General features: G+C 40.7%; 2 protein-coding genes across 4 annotated transcripts in view; both read right to left on the minus strand.

Annotated features, from left to right (window-relative positions):
• Positions 1 to 20,754, minus strand: part of LOC139548897 (zinc finger protein 180-like) — a 324,124-nt gene that overhangs the window by 288,615 nt on the left and 14,755 nt on the right. The gene's annotated exons all lie outside the window — the stretch shown is intronic.
• LOC139549704 (zinc finger protein 180-like) lies at positions 400 to 8,359 on the minus strand. The gene is made up of 2 exons (XM_071360400.1): positions 8,299 to 8,359; positions 400 to 2,636 (listed from the first exon to the last, which is right to left on the minus strand). The coding sequence occupies exons 1-2, from the start codon at positions 8,348 to 8,350 to the stop codon at positions 1,822 to 1,824; spliced, it is 867 nt and encodes a 288-aa protein (XP_071216501.1). The 5' UTR covers positions 8,351 to 8,359; the 3' UTR covers positions 400 to 1,821.

Consider the following 20,754-nt stretch of genomic DNA (forward strand, 5'->3'; position numbering starts at 1 on the left):
TATGGGGTGTCCAATGAAAGTTGACTAGTAACAACAACTGGGACCTAAAAGACACCCACCATGAGACCCACTAAATCTGCCCAAGAAGAGGCAAACAAAAGAAAAACCCACACCAAACTTAAAAGACAGGAAGCAAACCAAAAAGGTGGAGCAACTAAAGGTGTTGACTCTCCACATCTATCAAGACAACTGGAGCACTGGGCCAGACACTCTTAAATAGAACCTGGACCAGCTCAGGTGAAACACCTTCCCACTAACGAGATGGACAAGCCAGCACAGGTGTAACACATACTGACTAACGAGGTGACACCAATCAGTGCGTCCTACGTGCTAACGAGCTATACGTGCTAACGAGCTATACGTGCTAACGAGCTATACGTGCTGCTAACGTGCTGAGCTATACGTGCTAACGAGCTAGACTTGCTAAAGTCCAACCTCAAAACATAAATGGAAAAACCAAAGACTAACTAACACCTTAAGAGTTTGCTCACCAACAACAGAAAACAACTTCCATTTCACATTATAATCAACTACAATGCTTCACCGTCACCAATATAAACATGGTGTCTGTCTACTGGCAACAACAATTAAAAACAATATTTATTTTTTATTATTCCTACAAAGATTTTTTTTCCGATAGCTTCTAGAACTCTCGTCTTCCTAAAACCCACTAGCTTCTAGAACTCTCGTCTTCCTAAAACTCACTAGCTTCTAGAACTCTAGTCTTCCTAAAACTCACTAGCTTCTAGAACTCTCGTCTTCCTAAAACTCACTAGCTTCTAGAACTCTCGTCTTCCTAAAACTCACTAGCTTCTAGAACTCTCGTCCCCTTGGAACGAGCCCAAACAAAACACATCTCCAATACGGAAAAACGTGCAGTAAAAATAAACTGTGATCCATGGCAACGTAGTAACTTTCCACCTCACTGCAGAGCTTCTCTCTCTTTTCAAGAGAGGCATGTTGTTGGATCGGGGCCCCAGTACCCAATGTCATGCTCTAGTACATTTGGGTTGGCACATGAGAGAATTAACCCTGATATTCTAAAAACAGGGCAACAATGTCAATATAATTGTACCCAAAAATTGTCAGTTGGTTGCATGAATAAATATCATTACTAAATGTTACATGAAATGTAAATATGAAATATTTGATTGCATAGTATTATTTTCAACGTCTTTTCAATTACATTTTGCTAGTTGGGATAGCCCAATGTCAAAACACAGTTTTAATGTGTCCAAATCAATAACCAATATGCAGAAACAGTTTGGGATCAATTGAAAACCGAACATGTGGTATATACACAAACATCTGCCACAATAATTGTATTTTTTAAAACAAGGTCCTTATAAAACTGCACAAGCACCAAAAACGCTGTTGTTTTGACAAGTAGCAATAAATCACTGATATCGATTAGGGGGGGAATTAGGTTGTACGTGCTGTTGAAACTAACAACAACAAAAAAACACACGGAATCTGGGAGTAATGTGTACATCCCTGGTTAGAGGACAACTTGTATAAAACAGCTCCCTACATTTTGAAGTGTTGCATTTTGATTCAAGTGGGTCACCAATGTGGTAAATGTAACACAGCTTTTTTTGTGTTAGTCATTTTTTGTTAAAGATTTTCCCCCTGAGGATAATATCCATATCATGTTGAAATCAATAGAACAGGGGGCAAACATTTAGGCTTCTACATTGTGACATTATTAAAATACTCCTACTACAATGTTAAAACATTCTACATTGTGACAGTAATTCATTGATATCATGAAACAACTCCTTCATGTATTTTCTGATATTTGATCAGAGATCTTTTATCAGATTATCTCTGGTCACAGCTATGAGATTTCTCTCCTGTGTGTGTTCTCTGGTGTCGAGTCAGAATGTTAGATGTAATAAAACTCTTCCCACATTGATCACAGCTATAGGGTTTCTCTTCTGTGTGTCTTCTTTGGTGCACTGTCAGATGGCCAGATTGACCAAAACTCTTCCCACATTGACCACAACTATACGGTTTCTCTCCTGTGTGTGTTCTCTGGTGTACAGTCAGATGGCTAGATGTAGTAAAACTCTTCCCACATTGACCACAGCTATACGGTTTATCTCCTGTGTGTGTTCTCTGGTGTACAGTCAGATGGCTAGATTCAGTAAAACTCTTACCACATTGAGCACAGCTATAAGGTTTCTCTCCTGTGTGTCTTCTCTGGTGTCGAGTCAGAATGTTAGATGTAATAAAACTCTTTCCACATTGATCACAGCTATAGGATTTCTCTCCTGTGTGTATTCTTTGGTGCACTGTCAGATCACTAGATTGAACAAAACGCTTCCCACATTGATCACAGATATAAGGTTTCTCTCCTGTGTGTGTTCTCTGGTGTACAGTAAGATGGCTAGATGTAGTAAAACTCATCCCACATTGAGTACAGCTATAAGGTTTCTCTCCTGTGTGTATTCTCTGATGAATGCCTGATGAGGTGATTCTCTTCCCACAGTCAGAGCAGCAGTGAGGTTTCTTCCCTGTGGATCTCTGCTGGTGTTTCTTGAGGTGTTCTGACCCGGAGAGACTCTTCTCTGCCTCGTCAGCATCATGAGGTTGTTGAGGCTCCGCAAAGGATCCACAATAGTCACGTCTCTCTCCTGTGTGAACGACAAAGTGTGACCGATGGTTAAAGGCCAACAACAGCAGAAATTCACTGTAAAAGGTGATGCCAATAGAGTAGCCATGATGTTGTACAACAATTAACGTCTGTAATAAATGTTCAAATTATTTGACAATTGTCTTAAAATGAGCAACAATAGTCATATTTTGTCTTGTTTTCACATTAGTAGTAACATCGATGATTGTAGACTAGAAATAAGTTATTCATGTTGTTGAAATCCTAAGCAGTGTGCCAGACAACCTTTGGACTCCAATATAGGCCCCTTACTGTGTTTAATAAAATTGAGGCACGAGGGCGATGGACACATAATTTCAATGCAGAAACTCCTCCCTGCTAATGAGGAAACCGATAGCCACTAGCACAGTCAGTGTAGTCAGCTCAGCTATCCCCATTGAGACCGTGTCTGTGCCTCGACCTAGGTTGGGCAAAACTAAACATGGCGGTGTTCGCCTTAGCAATCTCACTAGAATAAAGACCTCCTCCATTCCTGCCATTATTTAAAGCGATTGTGATACCTCACATCTCAAAATAGGGCTACTTAATGTTAGATCCCTCACTTCAAAGGCAGTTATAGTCAATGAACTAATCACTGATCATAATCTTGATGTGATTGGCCTGACTGAAACATGGCTTAAGCCTGATGAATTTACTGTGTTAAATGAGGACTCACCTCCTGGTTACACTAGTGACCATATCCCCCGCGCATCCCGCAAAGGCGGAGGTGTTGCTAACATTTACGATAGCAAATTTAAATTTACAAAAAATAAAAAAAGTTCGTCTTTTGAGCTTCTAGTCATGAAATCTATGCAGCCTACTCAATCACTTTTTATAGTTACTGTTTACTGGCCTCCTGGTCCGTATACAGCGTTCCTCACTGAGTTCCCTGAATTCCTATTGGACCTTGTAGTCATGGCAGATAATATTCAAATTTTTTGTGACTTTAATATTCACATGGAAAAGTCCACAGTCCCACTCCAAAAGGCTTTCGGAGCCATCATCGACTCAGTGGGTTTTGTCCAACATGTCTCCGGACCTAGTCACTTCCCCAGTCATACTCTGGACCTAGTTTTGTCTCATGGAATAAATGTTGTGGATCTCCTCATAATCCTGGACTATCGGACCACCATTTTATTACGTTTGCAATCGCAACAAATAATCTGCTCAGACCCCAACCAAGGAGCATCAAAAGTCATGCTATACATTCTCAGACAACCCAAAGATTCCTCGATGCCCTTCCAGACTCCCTCTGCTTACCCAAGGACGTCAGAGGACAAAAATCAGGTAACCACCTAATTGAGGAACTCAATTTAACCTTGCGCAATACTCTAGATGCAGTCGCACCCCTAAAAACTAAAAACATTTGTCATAAGAAACTAGCTCCCTGGTATACAGAAAATACCCGAGCTCTGAAGCAAGCTTCCAGGCAATTGGAACGGAAATGGCGCCACAACAAACTGGAAGTCTTCGGACTAGCTTGGAAAGACAGTATCGTGCAGTATCGAAGAGCCCTCACTGCTGCTCGATCATCCTATTTTTCCAACTTAATTGGGGAAAATAAGAACAACAGGAGTTTCAGCCGACCCAGTTGATAGTTGATACAATGTTTAAAGTTCGTTGTAGACAGGCCATGCGTAGCCAATGTGATTTATAAGATATTTATTTTTAATCAGGATATTTTGTACCTGCAGGCCACAACGATAAAATGTTTGGGCTTTATGTAGGTTATTTTAAAAAACTTAGCAATGGCAATAAAAAATGGTATTTATAATTTTAATTTAAATAGAATGTAGATTAACCACAGAGAATTATGTTGAGATACAAAGACTACTATAAATTAAACTGTTCCAGTAAAATGTGAATATGAAAATCATAACTGGCACCAGATCAGTAGAAATGGTCAGATAAATTAGCGTACCAAATGGAAAAAGGTTGCCGACTGCTGGTGTAGCCTATTACCAGAAACCATAGGACTATAACATCAGAATTTACGAAGGCCAGCAGCAGCGGGAGGAGTAGGCTAAGGAAGAGGTTTTTCTGATGGTTATCTTGTTTCAGAGGGGTGTCATCAATAGCCCATAATGACAACAGATAATAAACAGAAATACCTTATTTACATAAGTATTCAGACCCTTTGCTATGAGACTCGAAATTGCTTTCAGGTGCATCTTGTTTCCATTAATCATCCTTGAGATGTATCTACAACTTGTTCAGAGTCCACCTGTGGTAAATTAAATTGATTGGATATGATTTGGAAGGCACACACCTGTTTATATATGGTCCCACAAATGACAATGCATGTCAGAGCGAAAACCAAGCCATGAGGTCGAAGGAACTGTCCCTAGAGGTCCTAGATAGGATTGTGTCAAGGCACAGATCTGGGTAAGGCTACCAAAAAAAATTCTGCAGCATTGAAGGTCCCCAAGAACTCAGTGGCCTCCATTATTTTTAAATGGAATACTCTGCCTAGAGCTGGTCACCTCCCCCAATCGCTCAGTTTGGACAGAAGGGCCTTGGTCAGGGAGGTGACCAAAAACCTGATGGTCACTCTGACAGAGCTCCAGAGATCCTCTGTGGAGATGCAAGAACCTTCCAGAAGGACAACCATCTCTTCAGCACTCCACCAATCAGACCTTTAAGGTAGAGTGGCCAGATGGAAACCACTCCTCAGTAAAAGGCACATGACAGCCTGCTTGGAGTTTGCCAAAAGGCACCTTAAGGACTCTCAGACCATGAGACCATGAGAAACAATATTTGCTGGCTTGATGAAACCAAGATGGAACTCTTTGGCCTGAATGCCAAGAGTCACGTCTGGAGGAACCCTGGTACCATCCCTACGGATGATGCTGTGGAGATGTTTTTAAGGCTTTAACGGAACAAAATGTGGAAAAAGTCAAGGGGTCTGACTACTTTCCGAATGCACTGTATACAGCACCACCTCCCCCATAAGCATTCCTGTCTTTTCTGTAGATGTTATATCCCTGTATTGCTACTGCTGGATCAAAGGAATTATCTCAGTGAGTTTCAGAGATGAACAGTACAGTGCATTCCAAATTCAATAGGCAGGCAAGTTAACAAAAACTTTTTCAAATAAAAACTATTCCAGAAAATGTCAAAGCGTATATAACGCCCGTCCAAGAGACGGTCGACCAATCGCGTTCACATTGTCATGCTGTGACACGCAGTTCCTAAGCTAATTCTCACTAAATCTCTTTTTAAAGTCAGGGTATGAGTCGAGAAACATGCCTATTTTCCTTGAAAGTACGTAATGTCACGATTGCAAAGCTTTTCGATATTACAGAGAACAAGTAAATTATCTCTAAAAATATTTGTATTGTTGTGCATCTTGTTCACGGAGGGTAATTCATGCCAATGTTATTTTCTTTAAGCTGTTAATACAAATTGAAAGGAGTTTCCAATATCCTCATTTCTTAAAGTATTTCTGGTGATAGCAGGTGATAGTGATACACAAGCTAGTTCTATTTGAAACATTGCCATCCCATGGCAGCATTTACCAGCCACCAGGTTCAGAAGCTTTAAAACCACATAAAAAATATTATATTTTTGCCCAAAGTTAAGATATAAATTATTCAAACTGAACATAATTCATGCTGGTTATTATTTTAGGCTATTTTAGTTTGAGTCAAAGATAGTTTTGGAATAGTTGTAATTTTTCAAACAGGTTTGCTGTTTAATTTCAGTTTACTAAATAGTTTTCCCCTAATTACTTTTTCTATAATAAGCATGGAGGTTTCCCCTATCAACCAGTCATAGGTAAAAAAAAAACACCATCAAGACACCAACTTAGACTTTACAGTGAAATGCTTTACTTACAAGCCCTTAACCAACAGTGCAGTTCAAGAAGAAGAAAAACGTTTACCAACTAGACTAAAATAAAAAGTAATAATAAAAAGTAACACAATGAGAATAACAATAACGAGGCTATATACAGGGGGCACCGGTACTGAGTCAGTGTGGAGGCTATATACAGGGGGTACCGGTACAGAGTCAGTGTGGAGGGTATATACAGGGGGCACCGGTACTGAGTCAGTGTGGAGGTTATATACAGGGGGCACCGGTACCGAGTCAGTGTGGAGGCTATATACAGGGGGCACCGGTACCGAGTCAGTGTGGAGGCTATATACAGGGGGCACCGGTACAGAGTCAGTGTGGAGGCTATATACAGGGGGCACCGGTACTGAGTCAGTGTGGAGGCTATATACAGGGGGCACCGGTACCGAGTCAGTGTGCGGGGTTACAGGCTAGTTGAGGTAATCTGTACATGAAGGTAGGGGAGTGTAGTGACTATGCACAGGTAACAAACAACCAGTGAGTAGCAGCAGTGCACAAAAGGGGGGGGGGGGGGGTCAATGTAAATTGTCCGGTGGTGATTTTATGAATTGTTCAGCAGTCTTATGGCTTGGGGGTAGAAGCTGTTGAGAAGGCTTTTGGTTCAAGACTTGGCGCTGCGGTACCAAATGCCGTGCGGTAGCAGAGAAAACAGTCTATATAGTGCGAACGGCCCAGTACATCACTGTGTCCAAGCTTCCTGCCATCCAGGACCTATATAATAGGCGGTGTCAGAGGAAAGCCCACAAAATTGTCAGAGACTCCAGTCACCCAGTCCAGTGTATTACCTTTTGAGGATCTGGGGACCCATTATAAATCTTTTCAATCTCCTGAGGGGGAAAAGGTTTTGTTGTGCCCTCTTCATGACTGTCTTGGTATATACCCACGTGGGTGATTGAAAGATGAACTGAGGTCCACACTCCAGTCCAGTTGATGGTGGTAATGCACCTTAAAGTTGGTTTCCAACCGCCATATAAAGTCCAAAGAAGAAAAAGAAGCCTAAAGGAAGGTGAAATTACGAGAAACGAATTTGGTTTACCGTTTGGGGTATTGCGACTGGTTACTTATTTTGATGTGATATGAAAGTATTGTGTGAAATTATTCTGAATTGATATGAAAGTACAGCGATTTATGTTTCTAGAAATGTATCGCAATTGAGAATGGATTCACATTTAGATGGAATATTTGACAATTTTAGCTGCCAGAGCCAGTCTACCTCTGAAAATAACATACAGTCCGTGGACCCTGAGGAGTAACGGGGGCAGCAATCAGCAGTAGAAACAATAACAAAGCGTACTCCCTGCCTGTTTCGGTAAAAAGCTGAGGGATGGGGATGGAGAAATGCAACCATCCATGATATCAACATTATAGTTTTAACCATGTTTTGAGGATATACAGTGTTTGTTTATATTTACTGACAAACATTGGAGTAAATAAAGCTCATATTTTGGGTTCTGATGGGGTACGACAGTTGAACTAAGCTCATGAGGCATTTATAAGGGAATTCTTCAAGAAACAATGGGTACATATCATTAATGTATACGTCCCAAAATGGATGTAACAACTGCTGATTGCCCCTTTAAGACTACATATTGGGCTAATCTAATAGGAGATAGAGGACTACAGTATTTCAGGCATTGTCATTGGATGCATTTGATCAATTGTTAACGTTTTGTTGATGGTCCACTCTTGATGTTCTACACATTACAGTGTAGCTTCAGCCATTCGTACAGAATAACATTAAAGTGTAGAACCCCTTTACTGCATATTGGTTCAACGACTGCAGACGGTACTGGTGTTAAACAGATCTCCAACCTCCTCTTCTTCCTCCAATGTGACAGTCATCTCTCCCTCATCCTCCTCATCCTCCTCTTCTTTCACTGTAACATCCTCCTCCTCTTTGACTCTGAACGCGTCTTCCTCCTCTTTTACTGTAACGTCTTTCTCTTCTTCTTTCACTGTAACAGCCTCACCCTCTACTTCTTGTTTTACTGTGACATCCTCTTCTTCCTTCACCTCTTTCACGTCAACGTTCAGCCACAGACCTCCTTTCTCCTCTTCTTTAACAGGAGGGGGGATGTTTAGGGAGCTCATGTTCGGGGATGTTAGCTAGCTAGCTATCATTAGCGACTAGGCTAGTGCTAACTAAACCAGCCAGCTACTATAGCTGACTAATACAAAATAACGTAATATTAAATTAAATAGGTTAACAAGTTGATACGACAGAAGTGTGTCAAAAACACAGTAGCTAATATACACCGAAAGCGTACAAATAGCTTGAATCTTTCGGCTGTGTTGGCTAGCAAGCTACCGAGGTGGTTGACGAGCTGTTTATGAAGAACCGTCCACTAGGTTATACGTCACGCTGGCAGCGTCGCCTGAAAGACGCACATCGCCGTCTGCTGACTGGAGGGGAAACGCAGTTGAGGATCATATTTTATTTTCCGACAAAAGATTATTTTAAATGGATTTAATTAAATAATACCATTATATTGAGACATACAAAGACAGGAATGTGTTGATTGATTAGTGAGAATAAAAAATGTTTACCACAGCATATTTAAGGCAGTTTCATTAAGTTATACTACATCTAAATAAGTAGCTAGCTACTGTAGGTCTATACTGCTCCTACACGGTGTAACAATACATCATGTAGATGTATATAATGAACAGACTAGGTCTATACTGCTCCTACATGGTGTAACAATACATCATCTAGATGTATATAATGAACAGACTAGGTCTATACTGCTCCTACATGGTGTAACAATACATCATGTATATAATGAACAGACTAGGTCTATACTGCTGCTACATTTTTTGTATTATAATTTTATATTTACTTAACCTTTATTTACTTAACCTTTAACCTTTGTTCTCAACCAGGTCAGCCAGTTGAGAACAAGTTCTCATTTACAACTGCAACCTGGCCAAGATAAAGCAAAGCAGTGTGACAAAAACAGAGTTACACATAAACAAACGTACAGTCAATAACACCATAGAAAAATCTATATACAGTGTGTGCAAATGGAGTACGAAGGTAAGGCAATAAATAGGCCATAGTAGCGAAGTAATTACAATTTAGCAAATGAACACTGGAGTGATAAATGATGATGTGACGGGAATGGGAACAATCTTTGTTTGGTTTTAGAATGACATTTTCCCCTCTTGAATTAGCAAGCACACTAGCGAAGTGGCGCGAAGCTCTCCATCGTCAACAAACGCAGACAACGCAACACGCCTAACGTCCCGAAAAAATGTCAATAATCTAATAAAACTATATTGAAAAAACATACTTTACGATGATAGTCACATTTATGAAATAAAATCAAAGCCGGAGATATTAGCCGTCTATAACGACAGCTTTTCAGAAGGCAATACCCGGTCCCTTCTCGCGCGTTCCAGAAAACAGGAAATTGGTGTCACGTCATGCCAAGAGCTCTTATTCAACCTCAGATCAAGTTATACACTCCATTTCTTCTCTCCCTGCCTGTTGACATCTAGTGTAAGGCGTACGCAGTGCATGTCGACCAATAGAACACATGCAAATTAATAAACTGACCCTAGAACAGACTGCCTGATTTCAGATTTCTCACTTCCTGTCAGGAAGTTTGCTGCAAAATGAGTTCTGTTTTACTCACAGATATAATTCAAACGGTTTTAGAAAGTAGAAGAGTGTTTTCTATCCAATAGTAATAATAATATGCATATTGTACGAGCAAGAATTGAGTACGAGGCAGTTTGGGAACGAAATTTTTACAAAGTGAAAACAGCACCCCCTATTGAGAAAAGGTTTTAATGAACAGTCCAGCAGGCATCAGCTATGTAGCCAAGTGATCATAGGGTCCAGTGAACAGCAATATATGAACCAGTGAACAGCAATATATGAACCAGGGAAGCCGTTAGGTAGTCGTTACTATGCTAGCCGGGAGCCGCGCCTGGGTCGAGGCTAACTAGTGCTAGCTTCGGGACAAGGGTGTCACCGACGTCTGGCAAAGGCCGGTTGAGGGCACATCTGACGGAATTGCGTTGGCAGACCAGTCGTGATGGATCGGCGGGGCTCTGTGTCGACAAAGGGTCCAGGCCAACTGGCAAAAGAGGTATTGTAGCTGGAGAAATTTTGTTTGCTAGCCGGGAGATGCACCTGGCTCGAGGCTAACTGGTGCTAGCTTCGGGACAAGGGCGTTAGCCACTATAGCCAATCCGGTGCAAAGGTCCAGAGCTTACGGCAGGAATCCGGTGATGTAGTGGCTTCTAGTCGTCTTAGTGAAGAGTCTGGGAGACATCAGCTGTGTAGCTGAGTGATCATAGGGTCCACTGAGCAGGCCGGGAGATGGGCCTGGCTCAAGGCTAGCTTCGGGGCTGGGCCACTCAGTGGCAGCTAGCTAGCTGCGATTATCCGGTGTAATGGTCCAGAGCTTACGGCAGGAATACGGTGATGTAGTGGAGAAAAACAGTCCGATATGCTCAGGGTTGATATCGCGCTGTGCAGACTGGCAGGTATTATCCAGGCTAAAAGCGGCTGGTGTCTGAGCTAAAAAGGTAAAGGCCGCTAGCAGTGGCTAACAATGACTAAATAGCTAGTAGCTAATTAGCTTCTGATGGCTAGCTGCTGATGGAGGTTCTAGCTATAAGGTCAAAAAAAAATTGCAGATCCGTATCATAATGGGTGAGGCGGGTTGCCGTCTTGGATTACAAGATGACTCTGTTAAAAACCATTGGATTTAGCAAACTCTGAAATTATTTAGTGTTTCTGTGCCCATGAAAACTGTTTTCTCAGCGTAACATAAAGAGACACTAAATGTGACGTAGTTCGAGTGCATTTCAGAATACAAAAAAACTGTCCGACAGCAAGATCCCGTATTTAAGTTGAAGTTCAACATATGACAAGCGTAACGTTATGACTATAACTACTGTTCCCTGAAGGAGGGAAACTAGGTACAACAAACTATCACAAATTCACGCCTCGCTGGAAGCCCAGCCTTCCACAGGTGATGAACGTGAGGTTTGGATTTAATCCTTCAATTTAATACCGCTCTTCACCGACCCAGGAAGGCGTGTGGCCAAACAGGTGTTATACCTCGTTTCCCTCCTTCAGGGAAGTGTAATTATAATCAAAGTTACACTCCCTTTCAGTCGGTCAACTTCGGTAGAACATACTATGGGGAAATACAATCATTCCCCAACCGACCCAAACAAATACTAAATGAAACAGCCCATGGCAGATCACACAGACCTGACCCCGCAAGATGCGTCAGTTTTGTCAATTTTTGTCAATTTATTCATTGTCTTTTGTTTGAAACACTCCTGTCAGTGTTGAGTAAGGACGCACACCTGATTACACATATAGAAGTAGGACTAGTCAACCTGGACTGAGCACAAATGTAGGCCTATAAATGTGCCTATTTGGGGATGTCTGATTGTATTTCTGATTGTCTTAACGCACCACCACTAATGAGTTGTGGAGCTTCTCAACAAAAAAATTATTCAACTTCTCCAACTAATTTTTTCTTCACCTCAAACAGCAGGTAAACAAAGTCTTATTAGAATCCATTACGAATGACAATAGTTGCTCAAAGTATTTGTAAATTATTTCCAGCTTTCGACCTTTCGATAACCACTCAGCATTAAAGGGAAAAATGTAATGCTCTGATCCAGTGGAAATGTTATAAAATACCTGATTACTTCTTATCCTTTGCACAAATAGACGACAGCTGTGTCTGTCCAGAACTCACTGGCACGGGAAACTGAGGGCCCAGAATATTTTATACAATGTTGCAAGTTTCAGCCGACCCAGTTGATAGCTGATAGAATGTTTCAAGTTCATTGTTGACAGGCCATGTGCAGCCAATGTGATTTATAGGATATTTCTTTTTAAATCGGGATATTTTCTACCTGCAGCCTGCAAATGTTTTTGTTTGTTGGTTTCATGTAGGCTATTTTTACATAGTTGGCAACGGCAATAAAAGTTACTTTTACATTTTTATAATTTTCATTTAGATAGAATGTAGATTAATCACAGATAATGATGTTGAGATAAAGACTATTATAATTATTATTACTATTATAAATTAAATGAAACTGTTCCAGTAAAATGTGAATATGAAAATCCTAACTGGCACCAGATCAGTAGAAATGGTCAGATAAATTGGCACTCCAAATGGAAAAGGTTGCTGACTGCTGGTGTAGCCTATTACCAGAAACTATAGGAGCATAACGACTGCTGGTGTAGCCTATTACCAGAAACTATAGGAGCATAACATCAGAATTTACGAAGGCCAGCAGCAGCGGGAGGAGGAAGAGTTTCTTTCTGATGGTTAGGCTATCTTGATCTCTGGCTCCCGAGTCATTTGTGTGTCTTAATTATTTAATCAAACAGCCTGCTTAAAGCATCAGACCAGTTCAGTACATATAGTTGTGTCTATATATGGAAAAATACACATATAACATCTCTACCAATCGGTTGGTAGAAAGAAAAGACGATTCTTGGTTGACCCAAGATTTTTTTAGTTGGGGCCCTAGTGCATTCATTAAGTTCAGACCGCTTCCCTTTTACACATTTTGTTACGTTACTTATTCTAAATTCGTTTTTTTTAAAGAATTAAATGAAAATGTTAAATGTTTAAGAAATTCTTGAGACTCAATTAAATCAATAAATCATGTTGAGGATATACAGTCTTTGTTGATATTTACTGATAAACATTGGAATAAAAAAATGCTTATATTGTGGGTTCTGATGGGGTACGACAGTTGAACTAAGCTCATGAGGCATTTATAAGTGATTTCTTAAAGAAACAGATGGGTACATATCATTAATGTATAAGTCCCAAAATGGATGTAACAACTGCTGATTGCCCCTTTAAGACTACATATTGGGCTAATCTAATAGGAGATATTGAGGACTACAGTATTTCAGGTAGTGTCATTGGATGCATTTGATCAATTTTTAATGTTTTGTTGATGGTCCACTCTTGATGTTCTACACGTTACAGTGTAGCTTCAGCCATTCCTACAGAAAAACATTAAAGTGTAGAACCCCTTTACTGCATATTGGTTCAACGACTGCAGAGACGGTACTTACTGGGGTTAAACGGATCTCGAACCTCCTCTTCTTCCTCCAATGTGACAGTAATCTCCTCCTCCTCTTTCACACCAAAAACTGCATCCTCCTCTTTCACTTTGTAAGAAATTGTAATAGAGACTGGAAACTAGTAATAACTACATTTCAACATAAGCCATATTTTATACAAAAATACACATACTCCTCATTTCTCTTGGACATATGCTGGACTTATTAAGACACCAACTACAGACACACATAATTCCCCTCCCCCATAATAACCACAGAACACACCCAACACATGGTTGGAGCTCAAGACAAAGAACTATCTCAGGAACCAATGGAACGTGGACACCAGGCCTGTTCAGGACTACCCAAGACCCAGATCGACCAATCGGAAGGCCAGACTCGCAGATCTACCTACTTTGCTTGTTGTCTATATAATACTGTACAATTCTTGAAACTACCTCTTTCCCGGACGATTCAATAGGAATCAGACAGAAAGAGCCTTGCTGCAAGATTTTACTAAGATATCTTTACATGTGATTAAACGGCCTTATTATAAAATTATCCACCTCGTCCTATTGTCTCCTCTTGTTCTCCTGTCAACAGTAAACGATTTATCAACAACATCCTCTTCATCTTCTTTCACTCTGAACGCGTCTTCCTCTTCTTTCACTGAAACGTCTTTCTCTTCTTCTTTCACTGTAACACCCTCATCCTCTACTTCTTGTTTCACTGTGATATCCTTCTCCTCTTTCACGTCAATGTTCAGCCCCAGAGCTTCTTTCTCCGTCCAGCAGATCACCTCTTCTTTAACAAGAGGGGAGTAGTTTAGGGAGCACATGGTCGGGGATGTTAGCTAGCAAGCTATCATTAGCGACTAGGCTAGTGCTAACTTAACCAGCGAACTACTATAGCTGACTAATACAAAATAACGTAATATTAAATAGATTTAAGCAGATACGCAGATAAGCAGTGTGTCGAAAACACAGTAGCTAATATACATCGAAAGCGTATAAATAGCTTGAATCTTTCGGCTATGTTGGCTAGCAAGCTACCAAGGTGGTTGACGAGCTGTTTATGAAGAACCGTCCACTAGATTATACGTCACGCTGGCAGCGTCGCCTGAAAGACGCACATCGCCGTCTGCTGACTGGAGGGGAAACGCAGTTGAGGATCATATTTTATTTTCAGACAAAGATTATTTTAAATGGATTTAATTAAATAATACTATTATATTGAGACATACAAAGACAGGAATGTGTTGATTGATTAGTGCGAATATTGTTTTTTTACCATATAGCATATTTAAGGCTGTTTCATTAAGTTATATTACATCTAAATTAGCAGCTAGCTACTGTAGGTCTATACTGCTCCTACATGGTGTAACAATACATCATGTAGATGTATATAATGAACAGACTAGGTCTATACTGCTCCTACATGGTGTAACAATACATCATGTAGATGTATATAATGAACAGACTAGGTCTATACTGATCCTACATGGTGTAACAATACATCATGTAGATGTATATAATGAACAGACTAGGTCTATACTGATCCTACGTGGTGTAACAATACATCATGTAGATGTATATAATGAACAGACTAGGTCTATACTGCTCCTACATGGTGTAACAATACATCATGTAGATGTATATAATGAACAGACTAGGTCTATACTGCTCCTACATGGTTTAACAATACATAATGTAGATTTATATAATGAACAGACTAGGTCCATACTGCTCCTACATGGTGTAACAATACATCATGTAGATGTATATAATGAACAGACTAGGTCTATACTGCTGCTACATGGTGTAACAATACATCATGTAGATGTATATAATGAACAGACTAGGTCTATACTGCTCCTACATGGTGTAGAATGATGAGGGGGGGGGGGGGTGATTTAATCCATTTTAGAATAAGGCTGTAACGTAACAAAATGTGGAAAAAGTGAAGGGGTCTGAATGCTTTCCAAATGCACTGTGTATATAGGGGCAGTAGTTAGTGACATCACTTCATGAAACAGGAGTTACAAATATATAACATAGATTCACAATATCAACATTCAATGTATCAAAATACCCAGCTGGAAGTGGAAACACCAGCCCAGCCACAATCCTAGAGGTTCACTGATGATCAACCTCCTCCTTCACATCTGACTCCTGATGATCAACCTCCTCCTTCACATCTGACTCCTGATGATCAACCTCCTCCTTCACATCTGACTCCTGATGATCAACCTCCTCCTTCACATCTGACTCCTGATGATCAACCTCCTCCTTCACATCTGACTCCTGATGAGCAACCTCCTCCTTCACATCTGACTCCTGATGATCAATCTCCTCGTTCACATCTGACTCCTGATGACAACCTCCTCCTTCACATCTGACTCCTGATGATCAACCTCCTCCTTCACATCTGACTCCTGATGATCAACCTCCTCCTTCACATCTGACTCCTGATGATCAACCTCCTCCTTCACATCTGACTCCTGATGGTCAACCTCCTCCTTCACATCTGACTCCTGATGATCAACCTCCTCCTTCACATCTGACTCCTGATTATCAACCTCCTCCTTCACATCTGACTCCTGATGATCAACCTCCTCCTTCACATCTGACTCCTGATGATCAACCTCCTCCTTCACATCTGACTCCTGATGATCAACCTCCTCCTTCACATCTGACTCCTGATGATCAACCTCCTCCTTCACATCTGACTCCTGATGGTCAACCTCCTCCTTCACATCTGACTCCTGATGAGCAACCTCCTCCTTCACATCTGACTCCTGATGATCAATCTCCTCCTTCACATCTGACTCCTGATGATCAACCTCCTCCTCCACATCTGACTCCTGATGATCAACCTCCTCCTTAACATCTGACTCCTAATGATCAACCTCCTCCTTCACATCTGACTCCTGATGATCAACCTCCTCCTTCACATCTGAATACAGTGATCAATCCAGAGCGTCTTCTTTTTGGGGGATCCCGATGGACATCCAATAGGCCGTCATCACCACCACAAGTTAATTGTCATTCAGGTTATCAATGGGAAGAGCATTAGCAATGGATTTACATTCGCAGGTGCACAGGGAGAAACCCCATTTTAAAAAACTCAGTCGATCTCAATCTGTGGAAAAACTTTTGGAAGTCTTTAACTGCATCAAAGTCTGTGGCCTCTGATGTTGGGACAAATGATGAGTCCCTTATTATACAAGAGACAAAATTCACAAATTCTACAGCACAACGGCAGAGTCATGTCTTCAGTGTAAAACTAACAATGACTCAATAATCCTTCTGGGAATGTTATGATGTCATAAAGTTATGGGCAGAGTTAGAAAGTTGGCTGTCAGAAGTACAGTTATACAATGTAAAATTACTTTTAATCTGTCTGTCTGTATATTTCAAAACATGACATTTGAGGGTGCAGTGAGATACCCCAGAGTTGGACGATACTTTTCTCATAAATATTAAATATTAAATATTATACTTAATTAAACCTGGAAATCAACCAATCCTCTGTTGTTAATTCAATTCAAAATTCAAAAAAAGATAAATTAAATGGTGCTGATGAATGCGCTGGCTGTGTTCTAGTGGGTCTGGGCAGGTGTGATGTAGTTAATGGAGATGGAGGTGTGTTCTAGTGGGTCTGGGCAGGTGTGATGTAGTTAATGGAGATGGAGGTGTGTTCTAGTGGGTCTGGGCAGGTGTGATGTAGTTAATGGAGATGGAGGTGTGTTCTAGTGGGTCTGGGCAGGTGTGATGTAGTTAATGGAGATGGAGGTGTGTTCTAGTGGGTCTGGGCAGGTGTGATGTAGTAAATGGAGATGGAGGTGTGTTCTAGTGGGTGTGGTGTAGTTAATGGAGATGGAGGTGTGTTCTAGTGGGTCTGGACAGGTTTGATGTAGTTAATGGAGATGGAGGTGTGTTCTAGTGGGTCTGGGCAGGTGTGATGTAGTTAATGGAGATGGAGGTGTGTTCTAGTGGGTCTGGGCAGGTGTGATGTAGTAAATGGAGATGGAGGTGTGTTCTAGTGGGTGTGGTGTAGTTAATGGAGATGGAGGTGTGTTCTAGTGGGTGTGATGTAGTTAATGGACATGGAGGTGTGTTCTAGTGAGTCTGGGCAGGTGTGATGTAGTTAATGGAGATGGAGGTGTGTTCTAGTGGGTGTGATGTAGTTAATGGAGATGGAGGTGTGTTCTAGTGGGTCTGGGCAGGTGTGATGTAGTTAATGTTTGTATGATGTTGTAATTTGTATGTGTATGTTTATAAAATATCAAATGAAATATATGTTTTAAGTCCCAATGCAAAGTTACACCTTATTACATTAAACCAATCAGAATTCAAAAGAATGCCAAAGTCAGGTGTGAAGTAATATGGAGGACCAGCCTATTCCCTATGATGTAAACTACAACAGAAATAACTTAAAATGTATAACTTCATATTAAACCAATCGTTTGAACTCATGATTTCATGAAAATCCCCCAAAACCAAAATATAAAGATTACAAGATTATTATTGTCAGTCAGCCAGCGCGCTAGCAGTAAGCCAAGGTTGTAAAAGTTACAAACCTCCCAGACTGCATACAAACCTAACTGCATCCCCAGGCCCTGGTATATTACCAGACTGCATACAAACCTAACTTCATGCATAGTCCCTGGTATATCACCAGACTGCATACAAACCTAACTGCATCCATAGTCCCTGGTATATCACCAGACTGCATACAAACCTAACTGCATCCATAGTCCCTGGTATATCACCAGACTGCATACAAACCTAACTGCATGCCCAGTCCCTGGTATATCACCAGACTGCATACAAACATAACTACATCCCCAGTCCCTGGTATATCACCAGACTGCATACAAACCTACATCCCCAGTCCCTGGTATATCACCAGACTGCATACAAACCTAACTGCATCCATAGTCCCTGGTATATCACCAGACTGCATACAAACTTAACTGCATGCATAGTCCCTGGTATATCACCAGACTGCATACAAACCTAACTGCATGCATAGTCCCTGGTATATCACCAGACTGCATACAAACCTAACTGCAGATTTTGGTTGTTTGGGCTCGGGTGTGTCCCAGGATAAATGCACCTCTTCCCCAGTCATTGAGGAGACTCTCTCCATGCAGACACAGACAGATTTTGGTTGTTTCCGTTGGCACCTTTCAACACCCCTCATTATCACATGTAAACACGTGACCAATCACTTACACTACTGACTAAACACACACCAGTGTTAATTGTATTTACTTTACTTCAGTTAATAAATCTATTTTGTTATTCTTTATCTCCACGTTGTCTCACTTTTTGTCACGGTCTTCGAGCCGGTTCGTGACACTATGGTCAGCAAGCTGGAGCACAACTAATGGAGACCAGTTAGAACCCAACTAACAAAACCCAACTAAAACATGACTGCAGATCAAAAGAGACATACAGAATGATGGCAGGGAAAATCCCCAACATCCAAAATAGATAGATTCCATTTTGGTGAAACAAAGCTTCCTGAAGCATTGACACTTTCCAGCCAATAGTCTCAAAAATAGGTTCATTACTCAAGGCTTTGAGCAACACAGAATTTAGAACCGATAAATTATTATAGATGACATCCCACACCGTAGCAGCATAGCCTTTATGTCATTATTATAGATGACGTCCCACACCGTAGCAGCATAGCCTTTATGTCATTATTATAGATGACATCCCACACCGTAGCAGTATAGCCTTTATGTCATTATTATAGATGACATCCCACACCGTAGCAGCATAGCCTTTATGTCATTATTATATATGACGTCCCACACCGTAGCAGCATAGCCTTTATGTCATTATTTTAGATGACATCCCACACCGTAGCAGCATAGCCTTTATGTCATTATTATAGATGACATCCCACACCGTAGCAGTATAGCCTTTATGTCATTATTATAGATGACGTCCCACACCGTAGCAGCATAGCCTTTATGTCATTATTATAGATGACACCCCACACCGTAGCAGCATAGCCTTTATGTCATTATTATAGATGACGTCCCACACCGTAGCAGCATAGCCTTAATGTCATTATTATAGATGACGTCCCACACCGTAGCAGCATAACCTTTATGTCATTATTATAGATGACATCCCACAACGTAGCAGTCGCATGCAGTGATGTAAGGTGATTTGTAGATCAGTCAGTTGCCTGCAGTGTCGAACAAGACCAATACCAAACCAATCAGGTGGTTGTTCGATGAAATGAATCTCCAGACGTCATTGATGACGTGCTGCTGATAAAGTGATACAGGCATCAACACAAAAAAAGTTTACTGCTTGCAATGCAATGATTCAATTCAATTCAATGATACCTCCGGTATCAAACATAACATCCATATCGAAAAGTTGACAAAACAAAAAGGAGCAAGCAGGTTGATTTCCTCTTTTGATTTGAGCCCACTGCAAGAAGACACCAGAGCCTACCGTGCTAACGGGTTCCCACTAGATAACACAACCACACAGTTAATGAAAAGCCTGAGGTGAAGCTTGAGCTAGATATCAACCTATCGAGCTAGTGTGACCTTCCTGGTCTCTCAAGTCAGTGAGTCAACACAGGAAGGAGCAATGGATGGATAGTTCATTTATTTCCAAAGCTGCAATGATGGGACACACACAGTCTGGATGAATGATCAGTAGTGACGGGATATAAATAGCACTCCCACAGCAATTCTCCATTAATCTGCCCTAGAATACACTAACAAAAAAACTATTGAAATGTCTATCAAAGTCATTGTGATCGTATAGTGGATTTAACAATTCCTACTAATTCCTAATTTACTATAATAAATGAATCAATTGTTTCCATGTGTCTCATATTCACATCATCAGAATAAACTGTCATCCATTTTAGTATCAAAATATATAAAATTAACCTGGAAAATGACTCAATGTCCCCCTCTACAGGCGAGGAAGTATAATACACCTAAACTAACAAAACCGGGCAAATAAACTGGCTGGTGTTCATGAGTTTATAAAACATATACTTTATACATTTGTCATAAATTACCTGCATTGATGAGACACACAGTGTGGATGAATGATCAGTAGTCGACAGGGTAAAAATAGCACTCCTAAAGAAGATGCATTTTCCAGTTAGATACCAACTTGAAAGAGGGAAC

This window comes from Salvelinus alpinus, chromosome 2 (assembly GCF_045679555.1).
Source record: "Salvelinus alpinus chromosome 2, SLU_Salpinus.1, whole genome shotgun sequence".
In the NCBI taxonomy this organism is placed as follows: domain Eukaryota; kingdom Metazoa; phylum Chordata; class Actinopteri; order Salmoniformes; family Salmonidae; genus Salvelinus; species Salvelinus alpinus.

What these genes read in the sequence shown, in the direction of transcription:
- LOC139549704 (XM_071360400.1), bottom strand. Translation starts at nt 8,350, where the DNA reads ATGACTGTCACATTGGAGGAAGAAGAGGAGGTTGGAGATCTGTTTAAC. An exon ending in TGGAGATCTGTTTAACACCA is followed by an intron (nt 2,637 to 8,298) that starts GTACCGTCTGCA and finishes TCGTTCACACAG; the next exon opens with GAGAGAGACGTGACTATTGT.